General features: G+C 38.1%; 1 protein-coding gene across 2 annotated transcripts; it reads right to left on the bottom strand.

The window, feature by feature from the left end:
* Positions 1 to 1,223: 1,223 nt before the first annotated feature.
* LOC114364659 (pancreatic lipase-related protein 3) lies at positions 1,224 to 18,835 on the bottom strand. 2 transcript variants are annotated; one of them, XM_028320885.1, is made up of 6 exons: positions 18,689 to 18,812; positions 17,989 to 18,153; positions 15,003 to 15,377; positions 9,871 to 10,113; positions 3,407 to 3,529; positions 1,224 to 1,662 (listed from the first exon to the last, which is right to left on the bottom strand). In XM_028320885.1, the coding sequence occupies exons 1-6, from the start codon at positions 18,708 to 18,710 to the stop codon at positions 1,502 to 1,504; spliced, it is 1,089 nt and encodes a 362-aa protein (XP_028176686.1). In that variant the 5' UTR covers positions 18,711 to 18,812; the 3' UTR covers positions 1,224 to 1,501. The 2 variants fall into 2 exon arrangements, with proteins under 2 accessions (XP_028176686.1, XP_028176688.1); XM_028320887.1 differs by lacking the exon at positions 1,224 to 1,662 and having other exon boundaries at positions 9,875 to 10,113; positions 18,689 to 18,835.
* Positions 18,836 to 20,525: the final 1,690 nt, after the last annotated feature.

Here is a 20,525-nt window from a genome sequence, read left to right as displayed (position 1 = left end):
TTTAAAGAATTATCCTCCAACTCCAAAGCATTAAGGAGTTGTACCTACCATGACCAATTCATCATGATGAGATGATAAATATCTGATGTAAACACTTGAGTAACTTTAGAAACTATACTTATCTATAAAATTAAAAGAATTATCCTCCAACTCCTAAGCATTAAGGAGTTTTACCTTCTATCATCAGCTCATCAATATGAGATGATGATTTCCAGAAGCAAATACTTGAATAACTTAAGAAAAAGTTTGAAAAACGATATACGTGCCTATAAAATTTGAGGGTTGCCCTTGATTTCCCTAGGATCCCATCATCAGATCCTGACTTGGTGACAATGGGACCACCTCAGAAGTGTACCCTATCGAACAAAAAAAGAATTTTGAAAATCGGTCCACAATTTGACGGAGTAAACGGTGAACATACATAGAAAAAAAAATACATACAGTCGAACATATAACCTCCTCCTTTTTTGAAGTCGGTTAAAAACCACCGGCTATCGTCATAGTTACCGTTAAAGTTAGGTGGTGCAACTCAGCCTAAGTCAGCAATTTTTCTTGCAATAAATAGTGTATTCAAAACAAAGCGCTCTATAAAGCAATTTATTCCACAAAATACACGCCTTGCTTGCAAAAGTAGAGTGTTTTACGGTCTCATAGCTCAAATAAAACTGTTTAGGGGTTTATTTTTCCTTCGTTTCATGCAAAAAACAATATTCATTAAATTAAATTAAGGAAGAGTTACATTGTGTAAACGCCTCTTTATAATGTTTGGTGTGTTGTACTTATTATGTTAGAATATGTAGGTACATTTTATTGAAATATCGTTATACTGCTACCGGTGTGTTTGGTATGACGTCATTCGTACTGATAAAAAGCTATTTTCAGTTGTTTTCCTTTGCCGTAATAATTTCGCTATTTCTGTTGACCTATGGTTTCTGACAGGTGTCTATGTTGCCGTCTGTAAACAATTATTCGGTTTCGATGTCGATGTTTCGTACGAAACGGTAGATGTACGAGTTATTTGGTATTGATATTGTTCTAAGGGTGGGTTGCACTACCTAATTTTGACGGTAACTATGACGATAACAGGTGATTTTTGTATGGAGTTTGACAGTTTTTTGACGTTTGTTAAAGTTAAAGTAAGACAGTGCAACTCGGCCTTAGTGTGCAATATATTACGATACAAATGAATATGTCTACTTGCAGTTAGGTACTTTGTTTCAACATTTGAATATAAAAAATATAAGTGCTTCTTGCACAGCTTGCACTCCTTGAATTTGTATTTGAATTTCGGCTACGTACCTAAGTGTATGTGCTGAGAACACGTAATTAAGTGAATTGTAATAATTATTGTTAAGAAATAAAGTTTTTCTTTTACCTTTTCATATTGTGAATATGGAATAAGTTGAATATTTAGCTGTGTTATTGTGCTTCAAAGTTAATAAATGGATTTAAGTACTAGCATAATAAAAAAAACTTGTTTTTGTATTCGTTTGTATTTCCATCACCCACTACCGGCAGCGCCTAATCCGTACGGCGAGGAAGAGCCAGTGTTCAGGTAATAGACCCCGGGAGAGCCAGCCTTGGACCCCATGCCCATGAAAGCCACCTCTTTCTTCGAACAGAGACCGCTTTTGAACATCGTCCAGTTGCCACACTTGCGTGCTGAAAAGATAGTGTTTTGTCAAACATTATTAGAAAATGATATAGGTACACACTAGACTAGAGAATAAAAACGCATGGACGACAGTTTAGGCTCTCTACCCCTTAAGAAGCGCTTGAATTTTTAAGAACTCTAATTTAAATCTGAACATAAAATGTAACCAGCACTAAGTAGGTTACGCGTCACTGAAGCTCTACATTTACCCAAGCAGAACGATGTTTTTAAGTAAACATACAAATTAATATCCGAAGCTGAGGGCGATATAAAATTCTCAAGGAAGATAAGTTTTATATAGTCCAAAATTGAAATGTATGTCAAAGTTTCACACAGAAAACCCTCGGGTATTTTTGTGTATTCCAAAATTATACATTACCGAAGTCTATGTCAACGATACAAGTTTAATTTCCTCCGGGAGTACAACACAATCTAAGTTACATTTTGCCAAATTGTCGGTACCTAATTTAAGTTATACTTAAATTTACTGTCCAAGTTTAACAATCGTAGATCATTGAACTAAATGAAGTTTACTTTCGAAGTTTCTCATTAATTTCTCTTTGAATTTTGACAAACATTGACCTTATCTTGAATTCACAATATTTCTCAAATGGATCTCTAAATCAAAAAACTTTGTAAGTTCATCATTTTCAGCGTAGGCTGAAGCTAAACGAGCGTAAATTTTTGGGTTATGAGTTGCGTAATTTCGGGCGCATAATTTCTGCTGCATTCGGTTTACGCTTATTACGCCCGTTTGGACTCACCCTTATACTACTCAACCGAAGTTGTGACCGAAGTCTCCAAAATACAATAAACGTGTCCCTGTCGCGGCGTAAGGGGGGGGGGAGGGGGTACTGATTAGCGCATATGCATGACAAGTCTGCGGTCTATCTCATGATACGGGGGGTGCGATTGTCTTTCAATCTTCGAATCGGTAGGTAACCCCAAAATCCTGGGGGGTAGGGGTGCCTTAGGACTTATGACGGGGGGGGGGGGGGTGATCGCCCCGGGTGCCAACCCAGTCCCTGTAAATAAAATACTATTTCCTATGTCTATTATAAACTATAATATTATACGTAATAAGTAGGTACATTAATCCCCGTTTTCAACCGAAGGGATGTCGCCAATTAGATCTGTTTGAAACTCTATCTCACGGGAACCACCGTTTTTGTAGTCTAATTGGTGTACAAATAGAAAACATTAGAAGAAAAACATAAAAGTGTGCTTTTAATACCTTTGTTTGCGTAAATAGAACATCGGTTGTTAGAGATCGTCCGTTCGTTCGTTTCAGCCGAAAGACGCCCACTGCTGGACAAAGGCCTCCCCCAAGGTTTTCCACAATTAACGGTCCTGTGCTGCCCGCATCCAGGCTCTTCCCGCAATCTTCACCAGATCGTCGGTCCACCTAGTAGGAGGCTTGCCCACGCTACGTCTAAGAGATACTCGTAAGTATTAGTATACTAATACATTTTTTCAATTCAATTAGTATAAAATACTAATACTTACTATTCCTCGAAGCGCACCTAAACATGCGGTTACAAATGAAACTATGAACGGTCTACCAGCTGATGTTGTGAAACTAGGTAGGTACTATAACAATTCAAGTGACAAAAAATAACACTTTTACTATTAAAAGTGTTATTTTTTGTCACTTGAATTGTGCAATAACATGTTGTTAATATTATCAAGAAAAACTATAAGTCCTATACTCGTGGTTATTATTTATATTATACCACTAAAAGTAACACCCACCTGGAAAACGCTTCGGTGCTGTAATGGACTCGGCGAACAGTTGCCAAGCCCTGCTGTGGTCGCACGTCGACAAGAAACACCCTGGCTGGGTCATGCCGCCCGCTGGGTAAAAATCCTTTCGTCCTGGATACAAAAGTTTGAATTTAAAGCTGTGTGTGTATTCATTAGGTAACCACTACCGCAACATGGGATGTTCAACATGCCCAAATAGCATTGCACAACATCGTGTACTTGATTTTCTCGCTGATCCTTCTGGGTAGTATCAATCACGGGTACTAATTATTATGGATTTTAGCTAATTTATTGGCCATGGATATTTTATTATATGACTTGTGTTGCTCGTAAATAAATAGTTACGTACTCGTTCTTGTAAGAAACTTTAAAAGAGCCTGACACTTTGAAAGATAAATAATCTAATATTTGTAGCCCGCTCCTTAAACTCCTGGAAATAAATCATTAAGCGTACTTTTGGATTCCAAGCAAAATTTTTGCTTACGCCCAGTATTATCTGTTAACGAGAAGTGTATGGCACTGATTCCTAGAAACGGTTTCAATATTTGCGAAAGACAAATTCCTAGGCCTTTGTGGCTGGTAAATACACGATCTAAAGGTCATAGCAGACTTATCAACTCGGAAAGGCATCACCGTATCGCCTTTCGCGAGCTGTCATCGCCTTGCGCGCTGTCAACCGCGAGGCGAGGCGTTTACGTTACAGTGCGGATAAGTGGACGTTGCAGTATGGAGTTTCATACAAAGAATACTGCCCCAAGTTGATACAGTAACAATCCCTTTCCGTGTTGATAAATGTGCTGCTTATTCAAATTATTCGGTGGGTTCGTTAAGAGCATTAAGGTTTCCACAAACTAGAATAATCTGTTCATTAACTTGGATAAATCTTCCTTAGTGTCATGATTCAGTGCTTCGAATCAACAGATGCTGCTTTAGAAGGAATTAGGCGGCTTAGCGTGAGACGTGACTTAGCACCAAGATAATATTGTTGTGGCCACACTTGAACAACAGACTTGAACGACATAGGCCTAGCCACTAATGATAGGTAGAGTTCAAACTAGGCTAAGGTAAGGAGTCCCACAGCTATTGCAGGTTCAAGTTACAATGTGGAATATTATTTCGTTGTGATGGGTGCTAATTGAAAAAAAAAGGATCAATCCTTGTCAAAAGCTTCACTATCACTATCACTACATAGTATAAAACGAAGTCGCTGTCTGTCCCTATGTATGCTTAAATTACGATTAATTATAATAATTTTGATACGGTTTTTTTTAATAGATAAGTAGAGTGATTTAAGCAGATCAAGCGCCGCAAGTGGAACTGGATTGGCCACACTCTCCGAAGGGACCCCGATCACATCCCTAAGCAGGCTCTGGATTGGAATCCCCAAGGAAAACGCAAACGTGGTCGACCCAGGCAAACTTGGCGGCGCACTGTAGCGGACGAGGCGAAGAAGATCGGCAAGACCTGGAGCGAGATCAAGCGAGAAGCTCAAGACCGAACGAGATGGAGGACTGTTGTGGACGCCCTCTGCCCCATCTAGGGGACATAGGACCATAAGTCAAGTAAGTCAAGAGTGATTCAAGAGGAAGATTTAAATGTATACTTAGCATCCGTGCGAAGCCGGGGCGGGTCGCTAGTTTATGAAAAACAACAAAATTAATTACAAAAGTTAAATAAGTTTTGTTTTGAACATTACTCGTTATATTCATCAAAAGATCCTCCATCTTACGTTATACTAGGTACTTAAAGTATGTTAAAAATATAGGTCACCATGATCAAAAGGGCTTACAATAAGTAAAAAAGTAATCCAATAATATCACTTGTCGTAAAACACATGTAAAACACCACCAACAACGTAAACCGTGTCCAGCATGATGGATGTGGCTAAATCCCCGTTGGATTAGTGAAAAATTGCAACGGGACGTTTTGAAGCCGTTTTTATTTTGTTACCTCAAATACACAACACGTGTTTCACACTTTTAAAAAGTTGACGGAAATATTATTTGGGTTTTTACGGCTGCATTTACTTATCTAGGTCACATCTATAAAATCTAATGCCCGTATTCACAAACCTTACCATGAGGTACAGTGCGCGTGGCCGCACAGGGTGACACACGAACCAATCACAGAGCTCTATTCAACGCTGTGCGTTTGATTTGCTGCTTCACTTAAGCAAGAATCGTTTGTGAATACGGGTTTAAGAGCGTTTACGTCTAGCGTGGCATGTCAAGTTTAGGTAATTTCGATGCTAGTTTTATTCACACTAAAATAATTATGACTGTGTGCGTGTTCTCACGCTCTATAGTCAAACCAAAATACTTTGATCCACCATCGTAAAAGTGTGCCAGGCTGTCAAGTGACAGCCCAAAGAAACTATAAAATCTTCAAATCTTCCAACACCGACTCTATAATTATAAATAATGGTATACATTAGTCCTAATCAATAATAAATACGTAAATTCTTTATCAAATAGTAAATTATCAAAGGTTTTTTACTATTTTGAGAATATTTTATACAGCCTATGTTCAGCAGAAAAAAAAATGAATTTTAATGGTGAGAGATTTTTTCAAATCGGTTCTATTCAAAACAAACTTTTCCTGTTTACTATTCTTTTTTTATCCGGAAAATGCATAACATTTCATACCCACCAGCTGCGGGGGCAGCTAGTGGGTTATGTGGGGTTCTTCCTACCAGAAGGTGGGTAGCCCCTACACCCACTAAAAACCTGACTGTTTCTGCCATGATCCATATGAGTGATATGAGGGAACGCGGGACATCGCCATTGGCTGTTGCCTGTAGCATTCGTCCTTAGCCGCCACCAGACACCTCCATGTCTAGCGACCGAGGCCTGTTAGGAAGGGACAGTTGGAGACCATAAGCTGTCCTCTTGCGCCCAGGGTGTCGGCGGCGGATAACCGGAGTGTCGGCTGAGGCCTCTCGCTCCCCCTTTCCACTGCTTCTTTCTGTGAAAGTGTTCTTTCAGCACGTAAGTAAGCACACTATACCATAAGATTATTTGTCTCATCATATATTTTATACCTACTAATGTAGATATTGTTTCCGAAAGCGAGCGGGTTCATTCCGTACCTGTACGCTTCATGCGTTCTCTAGCAAAAGCTGAAAATCAGTGTTCTGCCCTTTTGAGGGTAGTGTTTATACTGAGCTCTTTGCTTTTTGCATCGCTGCGGCACACATCACTCTGACGCAGGGAACTATTTGAAACGCTAGTCATCTTTATCTTATGTTGTTTTGTCACTTTTGTTATGTTGCAACTGTTGAAATTATTAATAACCTGTGTAACAAAATACCAGTGGTGTCACCTAGTGTGTTTCTTGACTAACTTTATTTCGATATTGAATTGAATTTCAATAGCAACTATACATAATGTGTGTGTTAAAAGCATTAAAAAAAGTGTGTTACAACAAATAAACAGTTTATCTATCTATCTCACGCCTCTTCCCGATTGGTAGGGAGAGGTCATTTCCAACCGCCGCTCGTTCGCTTAGGCTGGGCACTGTTGGAGCGTGTCAGTCTGCTGCGGTGACTCACGTGCCAAGACTGTAGTGTTAACTGACAACCATCTACAGGCTCTCGGCCTATACGGTGGAGGAATGGCCCGAAGCACCCATGGCCCGGTAGAACCTGGGTCGCCCTTTGTGTGAGGCGATCATGCCGTCGCACCCACTCCTCTAATACAGGCAGAACTGCCTCTATGGTGCGACGTAAAATTTGGCTGACGGCCAGGCGTACCCTTCAGCACTCTGGGGCCTAGATCCTCAAGCCTCTACCTTTTGGTTTCCACCTCTCGTGGTGCACGTACACGTACATTTCCCCTTGGGACCTATGGTCATCTCGCAACTGGCGTCTATTCTCGGTTGTCGACACTAGCTTTGTCGCCACTGAGGATAAATGGCATAAATAATATCGATTGTCACCAGTGGTGACACATACTTTCCCAGTTGTAGCTACAGGCTTTCTCACAACTTAGGTATGACAAATTAGAATAATACATCCCAATTATGCCTAGTGGGGACGTACACAAATATTGACGCAAATGTCATCGTGCATGACATACGTAAAGTAAAAGTCAAGTAAGACCAGATGAATACAAATATTATTAATTTTATTTTGAACTAGCGGCCGCCCGCGACTTCGTACGCGTGGACCTCGTTTTACTCCTTAGTTCGTAAAATCTGTTGTTTGATATCATGTTGATAGATGGCGTTTCACGGCTTCCCCCGCATGAATATTTACGAACGTCAAAAACAGTAGTTTGTCCAGCACTGTAGATTTTAACCAATGACGATAGATTGCGCTTTTTAGACACGTCTTATTTATTTATTGAAATTTATTTGTCACATATCGTCATAAATTATAGCCTATAATTATGTTAATCTGGTTTATAAACAATAATACTGTAAAGTTTCAACAAAATCCGTTCAGTAGTTTTTGAGTGAAAGAGTAACAAACATCCAGACATCCAAACGCATTTATAATATTAGTAGGATTGTTATACGTCGCCACTAATGACAATATTTTTTTTCTCATTTATCCTCAGTAGGGACATAGTCAGTGTCCATAGGACTGCGGATACTATGCGGTATCCACGAATTACCTCTGCCTGTGCCTCAGTGATATCATGCGTTGCGCTTTTTTGAACAGTAGGATGCTCCACGACTACACAGCACTGTGCCATACTCGAGCCCCATATAGGACCATATAACGCGCGACGCAAAAGTATAGTCAGCGACTCAGTGCAGCCGGGCCTCCGAGATTAGGCATCAACCGGCTTAGTGCGCCGGCGGTAGCCAAAAGCTTAGGGGTGAGACGATTCAAGTGGCCGTCAAATGACCACTGTCCAACTAACTACAATCCGAGGTACCTACCGCAAAGATTTTCCGACTGTAATATGTTGTGTATGTTCCCCCTACAACTAGGTGGGACCCTGCTGGCAGAGCATTCCTATTAACTATTCTGTAACCACCTATTTATGGCAAATAAATTATTAGTATTATTCCTCTTTATAATATTAGTAGGTATACATACATAACTTGCTGTTCCAAATTTTCGTCATTCGTTTTCGTTTCATCGCTAAAAATAACTTAATTTTATTTTTCATTACGTCTGAAATAGAATTTGTAGTAAAAATAGACTGTAATGAAAAATAACAATAAAATATTTTAATTACCACGTGATCGCAAAATCTACCACCAAGATTTTGCGGATACACTATAAAAGTCCAGCTACCTGTCAAAGATCAACGTACGCGTGACACATGTCAGCAGAGCACCGAGCGACGTGACCTCACTCTGGAACGCCTCGAGGCGGACTGAATTTGAACGATTCGTGCGCGGCGTTTTATAGTACTTTTCAAATACTCATAGAAAAAAAATTACAATGAATTATTTTAAATTTCAAAGTAAATATTTTAGATAAGATATTCTTCTATTATATTAAGCTATTTTTGTGTTGAATAAAGGAAGAATATTGGTGAAAAAATCACTTTGATTTTTGGGTATTTCACGTTCTTTTAATTTGTGATTTCTTATTGTAAAATGCTTAAATCTAAAAATTTTCTCAGATAACTATTTGCCCAAGGATCTATGCTATAGGATATAAATGTTTGTTAAATCGTTTTCACAGTATTTTTATAAAAATTTCAGCTTGTAAACTGACGCTAAAGTGGAAATTTACAAAACCTGTGTGGACTTATCTTGATAGAATTCTTAAATGCTAAACTAATCGCAATATTTTCTCAATTAACTATTTAGACGACGAAATTGCCTAACTATTTATGCCTATAACATATTTGTAGTATTACTGGTTAATGATTGTAACGAGTTGAAAAAGTACTGTTTTTGCGCCAAACGGCGTAAACGCTCTTAAGCATTGTTTAAATTTAAGGTTTTGGTTACATGACGCCCTATGTTTCTAAAAAGGCCGACGGCTTAACGTACCCTCTGGTTGCTTCAATCGTATTATATTTAGGTAACCATGATTCAATCCTGCTATACACATTCAAAGGACACAACAGTTATTTATTATCAATTTGTGTTTCCATCTGGGAATAGAACCCACGACCTGTTTAATCCAATAGGCTAGTTTCCTAAAAATATTTTTTAGTCCGTCAATTTTAATATAAAAAAATATTGGACACGTATATTTTTAATTATCAATCAAACAAATAATTACAAAGTTATAGTGCGTTGAAGTTCCGCGCGACGTCACAAAGTGCTGCACTTTTACGCACTCATTGACTGACGTCACGGGCCTTTTCTTTATAACTTAGGCACGGTATATCTCTTTACATTTTCATTAGTTTTAAAAAGTGAAAAATACGTGTCGAGTAGTTTTTTATAAGCTAACTGACGGACTAATTAAAACTCTTGCTTTTTTACCCAGGAAACATCCCTAATTCATTCAACATAATCAAAAATTTCAAAACGTTTACCTACAGGCTCAAGCAATCCCAGCATCCCTGCATTGGTATGTATCACATCCACGTAGTCCGCATCCCCGGGGTCCAAGCGGCCCTCAAGGCTGATGTTGCTGAAGCAAGGTCCCGCGGGGTCCAGGCCCGCGATCCTGCTGAGCATTTTTCCGGTCAGCTGATGAACCCTTTTACCAGCGATGCCGGCAATGTGGGCTCCAAGACTATGCCCAATAAGGGTTATTTTGGCCGGGTCTTGTCCTTCTGGAATTAAGAAGAGATAGATAGATAAAACGTTTATTTGCATAACAGAAACACATTACAAACAGAGAGTACTAAAAGTAGGATAAAAAAGTACCCACAGGACAATATGACATAGTATGGTGAAGCAGAAAGAAAAAAAACATTGTGACACAATAGAGGACACACTTTATACAGAAAAGTGTGTTGCAGCAACGCAAAACGTCAATAGCTGAGTAATTGGTTTACTAAAAGCAAACCACTGATTTTCAGCTATAGCATAAGGACGAAAAAACGCGCGTAATACGTCAACGCAACGTGACGGTCGAGGTGTGGTGAGATATAATTCAATAGAGATGAAATACAACCCGATCGTGTTAACTGTGCACTTGCAGCAGCCGTGACGTCACCTCGACACTATGGTAAAGACGAGGCGAACTCGGGGAGCTCGAAATTGTTTGTCACTGGCAGTTGCGTCGCCAGTTCCATTACCTTTTAACTTTACTAGATACGAGTATGTGTGTATGTCTATTACATCTTATAAATAACAATTGGCTTTTATAAGGCTTTTAATTGAAATTTTACAAAAGGCTGCTAACCGTAGGTTTTTTAAGTGCTTTTTTAAATTGTTAAACTGAACTTACACTTAAATATTTTCAATATTTTAACAATATTTTTAAAGACCCAAAAGCCTTCATATTAAAATACTTTTAACTTAACTATATTCCAGTTCGAATTTTCAACAAGAAATCAAGTTTTCAATGTAATTCAGAGAAACACTAATGAGCCTTTTGTTCTGGAAATGAGTGAATACGCCCAAGCTAACGAGTTGTATTCGCTAGGGTGAGCTACTAGCAACAATAATTAACTTGAAGTATTAAGTTAAGTACCAGCTTTGAGAATTAGGCAGGAGCTACATTGGAGCTACCGGCGCTGTGCAAATGGAGAGTCAAAGTTTTGGAAGATAAGGGCGTTTTCAGGGTAGTGTTTTATGCGAATATTAGTTTGTTTTGTTGAATTATTAATAATATTTAGTATAAGCATCCCTAACTTAATCTAAACCATGCACAATAAGAAATATGGGTAGGTACAAAACATTATTTTAGCGAGCGCGCACTACGATGACGAAAGATGTTGTAAGTTAGACAGAAAATGCGAATCTAGTGTGAAAGAACCTAGCTATAAATACGAAACAGTTACAATACTGCGAAAGTCGTTAACTTAATTCAAGCTAATCTATTCTGAAATTGCTTAAAATGTAATCTTAGACTAGGCGCAGACCACCGCTTTTTAGTTGGCCGATAGTTGGGCCCGATTCTAATTTGTATGAAGAATCGGTCAAATCGAATCAGCGTAATGTGCGCACTTCCATACATGCCCATATACTGATCAACCGACTAAACTATCGGCCGACGAAAAATCGATGGTCTGCGCCTAGGCTTAATGAGATCTAGATACCTAAGTATTAAAAGGGCTTCTATATAGTTTAAGTTAGGTATTGATTACTGTTAGACGAGCTGTATAAAGTTATTTTAGGTAATAGAGATTTTCCTAAGCAAGCGGCTTATCAAGGTTCTTGAAGAATGTAATTTAAAACGACGAGGCTCAGAAGCCTAGAAAATATAAATCTTTTAGATTGTATTATTTCGCTTGTAAGAATATCAGCCATTGAGTTTTGAATTTTGTGGCATCTTGTTGCGCTGTCAACTCTACACTATAATCATGTGGTAATCTATACAGTGTGTCCGGGCATGTAGTGATCAAACTTTAAGGGCGTAATCTATGGACAATTTTATCGGTGAAAATACTTTAAATTTGGGGCTTGACCCATTTCTCGCATATTTACAAGGATTTAAGTTTTTAATTTTAAGTTTTCACCTCTTCCTTCAAAAANTTGTTAACGAAGCGTTGAATGGCGCGCCCGGAGAGGCTTAGTTCAAACAATCATTGCAAACGTTGTGATAGGGATAGGGACATGCGATTTTTGGTTTTACAAAGGTAATACGATAGAGAATAATACAAAGTAATAAAAACTACCGGTTATAGGGGCATTTTTTGGATAAATTTATCAAATAACCAAAAAATCACGAATTTTTAAGCAGATTTTTTTCAAAAAGTATCATTTTTTATTATTTGTTGGCCTTTTTTGTGTATTTTATGTATTTTTTTAGTATCGTCTGTTATTTAGCATTATTACGGTTTTTATTTTATCAGGATATACCGCTTAGTTTAAAAGTTATTACGTTTTCTTTACAATAGGTAATTGGAAGAAAAAAAATTCGATAAAAAATTAAAAAAAAATCTCAAAAATTTTTTGACCTCTTTTTTGTCGATAAAAATAGGTCAAGTTTCATCTATTTTCATATGTACACTTTAACGTGACTCACACTGTATTTTCATATGTACACTTTAACGTGACTCACACTGTATAAAAGAAAGTCGTGTTAGTTACTCCGCTTATAACTCAAGAACGGCTGAACCGATTTAGCTGAAAATTGTCAGGGAGGTAGTTTAGAGCCAGGAGAAGGACATAGGATACTTTTTATCCCGTTCGAAATTAAAAAAAAGTCTGCTTATTTATTGCCATTAAGGCGGAAGAAAGTTCGCCGGGTCAGCTAGTTAGGTATAAATTACACTACAATAGCGTAATATCCATATTATTTGAATGGAGACTAGACTTTATAGTGCGCCGCAACGCATCGCAAATTCTTTGTAGCAGCAGCCTTACTACAGGCCTTAAGCGCTAGGCAGTTAGTGCCTGAGGTATGGAAGCGGCACGGGAGGGGTGACATTGACGTGTTATGACGTGACGAAGCATTTAAATCTGAAGATCTGAAGTTTCGCTGACGTTTGACGTTACAAAAACACCCTCCAGTGCCGCTCCCAATCCTACCGTTACTTCTTTAGTCTAGTGGTAAAACCACCTGCTTCAGGCGCAGAGGTCCCGGGTTCGATTCCCAGTGGGGGCAGATTTTTCTGTTCGGTTTGGTTGGTGGTAGGGCTTGTTCTAAGTCCGCCTGGCTAGCTACCACCATCTTACCTAAGTCTGTCGCCATTAACAACAATGTAAACAGCATATTCAATACTCGATAATTATGTTTATTGCTTCCTTAAGTACATTTAGGTGTTACATATATTTCGAGATCATTAAAAGGACCCTGTTGGGCGCTGCAAACTTAAAATCTATAGGAGAGGAGGCTTCTTTTTATAGATAGAAAGTTATAGTTTAGTCAGGTACATCGCATTGTTGTGTTCTGGCAGTTAGAGGTAAGATAGCCAGTTCCTCCGTGGTTGAGGATTCCGGGTGAAGCTCGCTTCCACCTTCGGCCTGATCGTCACTTACCATCAGGTGAGATACAGGCCAAGAGCTTCCTCGTTGTGGATAAAAAAAAACTTCAGTCACTGACTGAGTTAAGAGCTAGACAAGGCCTGTTCATCTCCGCGAGTTTACATCGAAAACAAAACACGCACGATAGCCCACCTACAGGATACTATTCGACCAGGCCTCACATACGAGCGAACATTGACTCACGCACGCGTATTCCTGTGTATGATAGAAGAAAATAAAGAAAATGGTGTACTAAATACTGTTACTGCGCAGTATTTAACTGCCTAAATAATAATAAAAACACAGAATGTACTTTTTTAAGTTGCTCAAGACACTGAGAGGTAAATAAGTAGTTAATATTATTCATGATAATTCATGCTAAATCATGTATTTCCTCCGCCATTTTCCGCAGTTTGTCACATCATTTTACCGAAATCAGCCCTATAGCTTCGGCGCAGTGCCGATCACTGACGTTTGTCAACAAAGTGGTGCTTGACTCTTGAGACAGGCTAAATAAATTACACCATATTGTTAATGACATTGAGCATATTTTTTTTTAAATACCTTCGCGAAGTAAAACTTCTGTACGTAGTACATATTATTATACTGTGGCTAGACCTATAATTAGGTTTGTCATTATCACCTCCTTAGCAAGTGAGCGTGGCACGCCTGGAGGCGACTGATTGTGTATTGTTGTGCTTACAAAGCTATGCAAATCTTGCCACAATAACATTGACAAGGGTAACAGCTAAATTGAGCCACGATTTGTCTATGGGAACTACAGAATAGAATGGACTGAAATGTTTCTGATATTTAAACTCCGCTTTGGAAAGTTATCAAAACGTATTTATAAAATAAGACAACTGTTCAATATTGCACCGCCTACGCGCCTGTTCAAAACTCATAGAAAACTAAAATAAATGGCATTATAACGATCGTCTTGGCGATAAAACTTATAGTTTATTATGGATGCAAGCTAACTTGTTCTTCTTAGAGCCCTTTAGTTATTTACCTAGAGTTTGCTATTAATAATAAGCTAGGAAACTTCTACGTTGAGCAATGTAATAACTTTAAGCAATAATCGGAACTGATGAAAAGTTGGAGAAGCTGTCTGAGCTAGATCTAGAGAACACTTAGGAATATAGATTCAATTTCAGTACCCACAAGTGCGAATTGGTTTTCAGATGGGTAATTTGAAGTGAAATTCAATTTTTTTGCAAATTGATGTTAAATTGCACGTTTTGTTGATAAAATGAAGGAAAGAGGTGTGTGTTTGAAGCACTAGAATTCCAATTCGCATGCAAATGGGATAGTTTATACTGTAAAGCAAATTCTAAGAAATGATTTTGTTAAAATTCTGTGACTTAGCCCTGTTATAGGTTTTCAGGTGCTTTGATCAACAAAATAGTTTGGTTTGGCAATTGGTTTGTAAATTACTTTTATAAACAATAATACTGTAAAGTTTCATCAAAATCCGTTTAGTAGTTTTTGCGTGAAAGAGTAACAAACATGTTGACATCCAGACATCCATACAAACTTTCGCGCTTATAATATTAGTAAGATAAGATTAATGTAGTTGCATTACCTTTGATAATTTCACTCAAAAACGCTCCAAGGTTTTCTCCCATGAACCGAGCATACGTCGACGACCTGAAGTACTCCAAGCTGATGACCTTCCGTCCATCCAGGGCCAGTACCACCAGTCCTGGTTGCTTCAGCAGCGACGGCGCAAGACCCTGCACCATCACGCCATCAGAACTCTCCAAGAACCCGTGCACCAATACAACGACATCTCTGGAAGTCCCCAGGAACCTTCTGAACTGCTTATACGCTGTTATGTTGTACTTAATATTGCCGTTTTTGGTGATGTGATCTATGGTCAAAGAGTCTTGGAATGTGGATGCGTATTTCGCTTGCATTTGCTCGTAGGTCAGTCCAAAGAAGCTCTTGAACGCTTCACCTGATAGTACAGACATTTGTATTAATCTACTGATAAAGTCTGAGTGTAGTGGCTCGATGGGCCTTAATGTTATATGCTAAGGTTGTATGAGATGCCGTAGTTATAAGTGAAGTCATACTCGAGATATCTTAGTAACAAAAAGAAGATTTAAGGTTCAGTCAAACCAACGCGATCACACACGATCAGCCGGCGTGCAGCGATTGCATTTAAGTCTGATCGCCATCGCTGCACGCGGTTTGGTTTCGCCCAGAAAATGGGTTAATCCGATTAGCGAATATCTTTAACATGAGGGGGGGATATTTAACGTCTGAATTTCAATTTCTTCTACCATTTGGGAATTAGTGGAATATTACAGACTAGGTAGGTAATATTTAATTTTGTATTATTAATAATACTAAGAATTACCTTCACGAATTACCAACAAATGTTCATTATTTTGCTCAAGATCATCCGTTTCTTAAATTTCCGAGAAGTTTGAAATAAAGAGAGTACCTACCTACTTATGTTGATAAGCCTGTCTAAATAGGGTAGGATAATTTAATAATTTCCAATATGGATGAATGTATAGTGCAATTTATTATTTTGAAACAAAAACGTGTACTCTGGTCGACTGTGTCTAAACACCCGTATTCACAAACGACGCTTGCGTAAGTGAAGCAGCAAATCGAATGCACAGCAGCGTTGAATAGAGCTCTGTGATTGGTTCTTGTGTCACCCTGTGCGTCCACGTGCACTGTCTCACAGTGCATGTGCATGCTGTGGCTGTGAGTAATAATTGTGAATTCGGGCGTAAGTTGATGCCTGTGTTCGATTCTCAGTATAGCCACTAAAAGTGATGAAATGGATACAGGTATGATACAGATCAATCAATGTGTATGATCTCCAGGACATCAACATCTACATTTTGTGTAACAAAATTAACCTACAAGTACCTATACATAAGGCTCTACAGCTTCTTACTTGATATTATTACTTATTAGGTACGTCTGTATACTTATTTCGCCAGACGTCTCTGTTCTTATTTGTCGATAAAATACTTCAAACCCAGCCTAAGTGTAATTGTTAACTTGTTATTAAACAAGTTAACAATTACACTTAGGCTGGGTTGCACCATCTTACTTTAACTTGGACAAACGGCAAAAATCTGTCAAACTCCATACAAAAAGCACCGGTTATCGTTACAATTACGGTCAAAGTTGGTGCGACTAAGCCTAGACATGAGCTCAATCATGGCTAGACTTAGTAAGTTACGAGTACCTAGATATTGCACATAAGTAATAAAGATAAATTATATGAATAAATTTATTACTTAGGTAAGTAATAAAGAAATTCCAAGTTATGACAACATTAAATAGTCTATCGAATATTGATAACTCAATTGCAAAAGTACGATATAATGTCCTGCTCCTGCTGCTCCTGAATCGAATGTACCTACTACTACTATTTCTATTTATTTATATTAACCGGCAGACAGTGGTGATTGAGTTTGTTGCGGCGCTTCTTCTCAGCAGTTGCCAAATGTTGGTCTCGAAGCGCTGGTAGGGTAAAAAGATTATGAGACATGTAGATGCTCCTTAAGAGCAAAATGACGATTTGTAAGAACTATTTATTAGTCTAAACAAATAAAGAAATTTTGACTTTGACTTTTGACTTTGACTTTTACTCCCCATCAAATTATCATTATCTTTTCGCGACTTCCTATCTCCCGGTACAAAATTTTTACTTTCTCGGGACGTGCTTAAAAGCTCAATTTCTTTGATAAAAGATAAGTAAATTACGCGACATCAGACACTTGTAAGCTGTTTTAGACATTATTTGATCTTTTAAGCTCAGCTTTTAGTTTTAAGAATTTAAAATTTTCCATTATTTATAAGTCGAGTTTTGCCGATTCAGTTCAATTGTAACCTTTCAATATTAATTTCGTCAAAAACTATTACTAATTCTCATCATTTTCATCGAAATTTCGTTTATCGCAAATAGTGCAAGGACTGCGCTTTTAAAATGTAAACTTTCTTGAAAACTCGCTCTTTCTACAAATCCAAAATGTATAAGTAAGTATTCATTTTTTATTTCTCTAGGTTTAACTGTTAAACTGGGTATCTAAGTCTTCAGTCGCAGAACTTGGTTCATAACATAAACTATGTTTAAAGCTATTCCAATATAGCTACATTCGACCCGAACGCTGGAATGTAGTAGCAGTAGTTCTATTTGTATACTTTTCACGAATTTTGTTTAGATGCAGAGCGTAATCGCCCTTAGCCTCTACTAATAGCGTCTCTACAAACCCAAGGGGTTCTTTCGAATTAGACATTTTCAGCAGGACGTCTGTCCTGCGTTTGCAAGACCGCAACTATTATTTTTAACTTTTTATCGTGTGCGGTCAGAGGTCAGAGTACAATTTACCATGTGCAGTCCAGCAAACGCCAACAACGTCCGGCTCAAAGTCAAAACGTCTCACTTGAAAGAGCTCTAAGGATGAGTTGCACCATCTTACTTTGACTTTGACAAACGTCAAAAATNAACAACAACTGTCAAACTCTATACAAAAAGCACCGGTTATTGTTACGGTTAAAATAAGGTAGTGCAACTCAGTGTTAGTGTACGTACTCACATCGGTTAGACCCTGCAGCCACTATCGGGTGTATGGCTGGTAATGCTGCCTCCATGATGGAACCCATGCTGAACTTGGAAGTATCCTTGTGGGGCACGCTCGCTGCATACACTCCAGACATAAAAAGCAGGTACAAACATAAAACTACCCCGTCTTTTGCTTTCCCTGGAATTAGAGAGTATGAAGGTTTTTCAAAGAGGAATAACAAAGTCACTAGTTAAAACGTCATTTAGTGTATTTTCAGGCTTCTTTATTTTTGAAATCATAACATTTCAGACAGATTACACCCACGATGTTCTAGATCTAGACGTTTTTGTATGAATATGAAGATAAATCGTAGAGTCGATCTTAAGGCTGGGTTGCACCATCTTACTTTAATTTTGACAAACGTCAAAAATACAAAAACAAAAACTCCATACAAAAACACCGGTTATCGTCATAGTTACGGTCAAATGTGGTGGTGCAACTCAGCCTAAGTATTTTTTGTAAAAAAGTGCTATACAAGAACCCCAACCCTCATTACAATTGTCATTACTCTACTCGACATGTTCAATATTCTGTCTCATTCCTCCATTCCTCAGTATTCACATCACGAGCCACAACACCATTACGGCGTACGAAACTGTCAACATTATGAATCCACTTTGCGAAGATAGGGGCCCATAAAATTGCTGTTTTCACAACGTATAAAACAACTTACAACCACGCATTTTGCTCCACATAGGACACTGCAGCTGGTAGGGACACCATAACGCAATTGGTCAACTAATTTGTATGGTTTCACCACAGAATTGCGGACTTAGATGCTTAAAAGTATGGACTTAACAAATTCATGAAATAAATTCAAAATGAAAATCTCTTTTACCTTCAGATATCACAATATTAACTACTCCAATGTTCAAAAACAAATCGCAATTTCAAACATTGTAAATAAAATTACTACAAATTATCTGGGGGCACGGTAGTGCCCCCACCAAGTCGAGCAAAAAAGCGGCACGGCCCACGGTGGATAAATATATTGACTTGGCCATCGCATGAAAACACGTGTAAATTAAATTATTTAGTGCGATGGCCAAGTCAATAATTTATGTAAAACGTTAAAGATTTCCTGGCCTGGACTTGGTATTACATGGATCTCACAACTTTTTACCGTAGAACAACTGAGTTGCGAGACTTGGTTTTTTTGACAAGTATTGTTTTTGATGGGATCTACTTGTCTCAGCAACGGCCAATGGGCATTGCTCGTAACTCAATACTATGATTGAATTAGTAACTTGAAACAAAATGTTTTAAATTCCAACTACAGTTTTAATTTAATACAATAAGAGACAGAAAAAAAAAGTAAGATGGAACCCAGGCTAAATTACCAAGATCGGTGATCGGTGTATCAGTGCGGGTCATTATAATATTCACTGTTGTTCGAAAGCGCTGGAGCTAAGAGCCGGCAATTATATTTCGTATATAAAGACACGTCGAGGTGATTTGCTTCATTCATATCTCTGCTTGGATCTGATGTAAGTACCTCTAAGCATTGTATGAGATTTCGCAACATTTTAACTTTTTAAGTGATGTGAATGACAACAAAGTTTATAATGAATTGATAGCAAATACAACAAAAATAAGAAAAGCATTATTACAATTAAATTTATTTTATATTTTAATCATATTAAAAGGTACCTAAATTCTTAAAAAAAGAAATAAATAAGAGTGTTATAAAAATACGGTGGCATCAAAACTAATTTTTATAATCTTATTTTGAGTGATATGGGTAACTAATATTATTGGTGTGCCTCTTTGTCATAAGGTTAGCTCATAATGATTATTAATAATAAAGATGATGTTATGTTGATCTGCATCTCATGTTAATAATAATAGAAGACTATTCCCACCTCTCGTTCCCACCACTGCAACTCCTGTGTAGCCAGGATCTACAGCTTGACCGCCACAAAAACCCAACCAATGAAGGTCAAGTTTGTCCCGGGGGAAAGTTAAACTGTCATTGGACNTTTAATACTTGAAACAATTTTATAGTTTTCCATTATTTTCCATTACAGTTTTCAGTGTCTTATCGTCATGTTCGATCGTAATGTAGGGAGTTAATAGACAAAACCTGAAGTAATAAAATTTTATTATTGACTATGACGTATGCAGAGACACGCGAGTGCTATGTGCAATGTGCATTTAAATGCACCGACTTGCTGTATTAGATAAAAATACACGGATTAAGTTCATCATCATCATCATTTCAGCCATAGGACGTCCATTGCTAAACATAGGCCTCCCCCATGATTTCCACATCGCCCGTTTGGAATGGCCTGCATTCAGCGCCTTCCTGCTACCTTTATGAGGGTCGGTCCACCTTGTGGGTGGACGTCTTACGCTGCGCTTTCCGGTACGTGGCCTCCACTCCAGAACCTTGCTGCCCCATCGGCCCTCAGTTCTGCGTTTACTACGTCAGGTATAAAATAAGTTAAATTAATTTAAAAAGCTTATAGTTTTCGTGGTCAAATCCAAATCAGCGTGCCAGCTCTGATTGC

This window comes from Ostrinia furnacalis, unplaced genomic scaffold (assembly GCF_004193835.3).
Source record: "Ostrinia furnacalis isolate ACB-3 unplaced genomic scaffold, ASM419383v2 OfSCF7455, whole genome shotgun sequence".
Lineage (NCBI taxonomy): Eukaryota > Metazoa > Arthropoda > Insecta > Lepidoptera > Crambidae > Ostrinia > Ostrinia furnacalis.
This window is presented reverse-complemented; position numbering and strand designations above follow the sequence as displayed.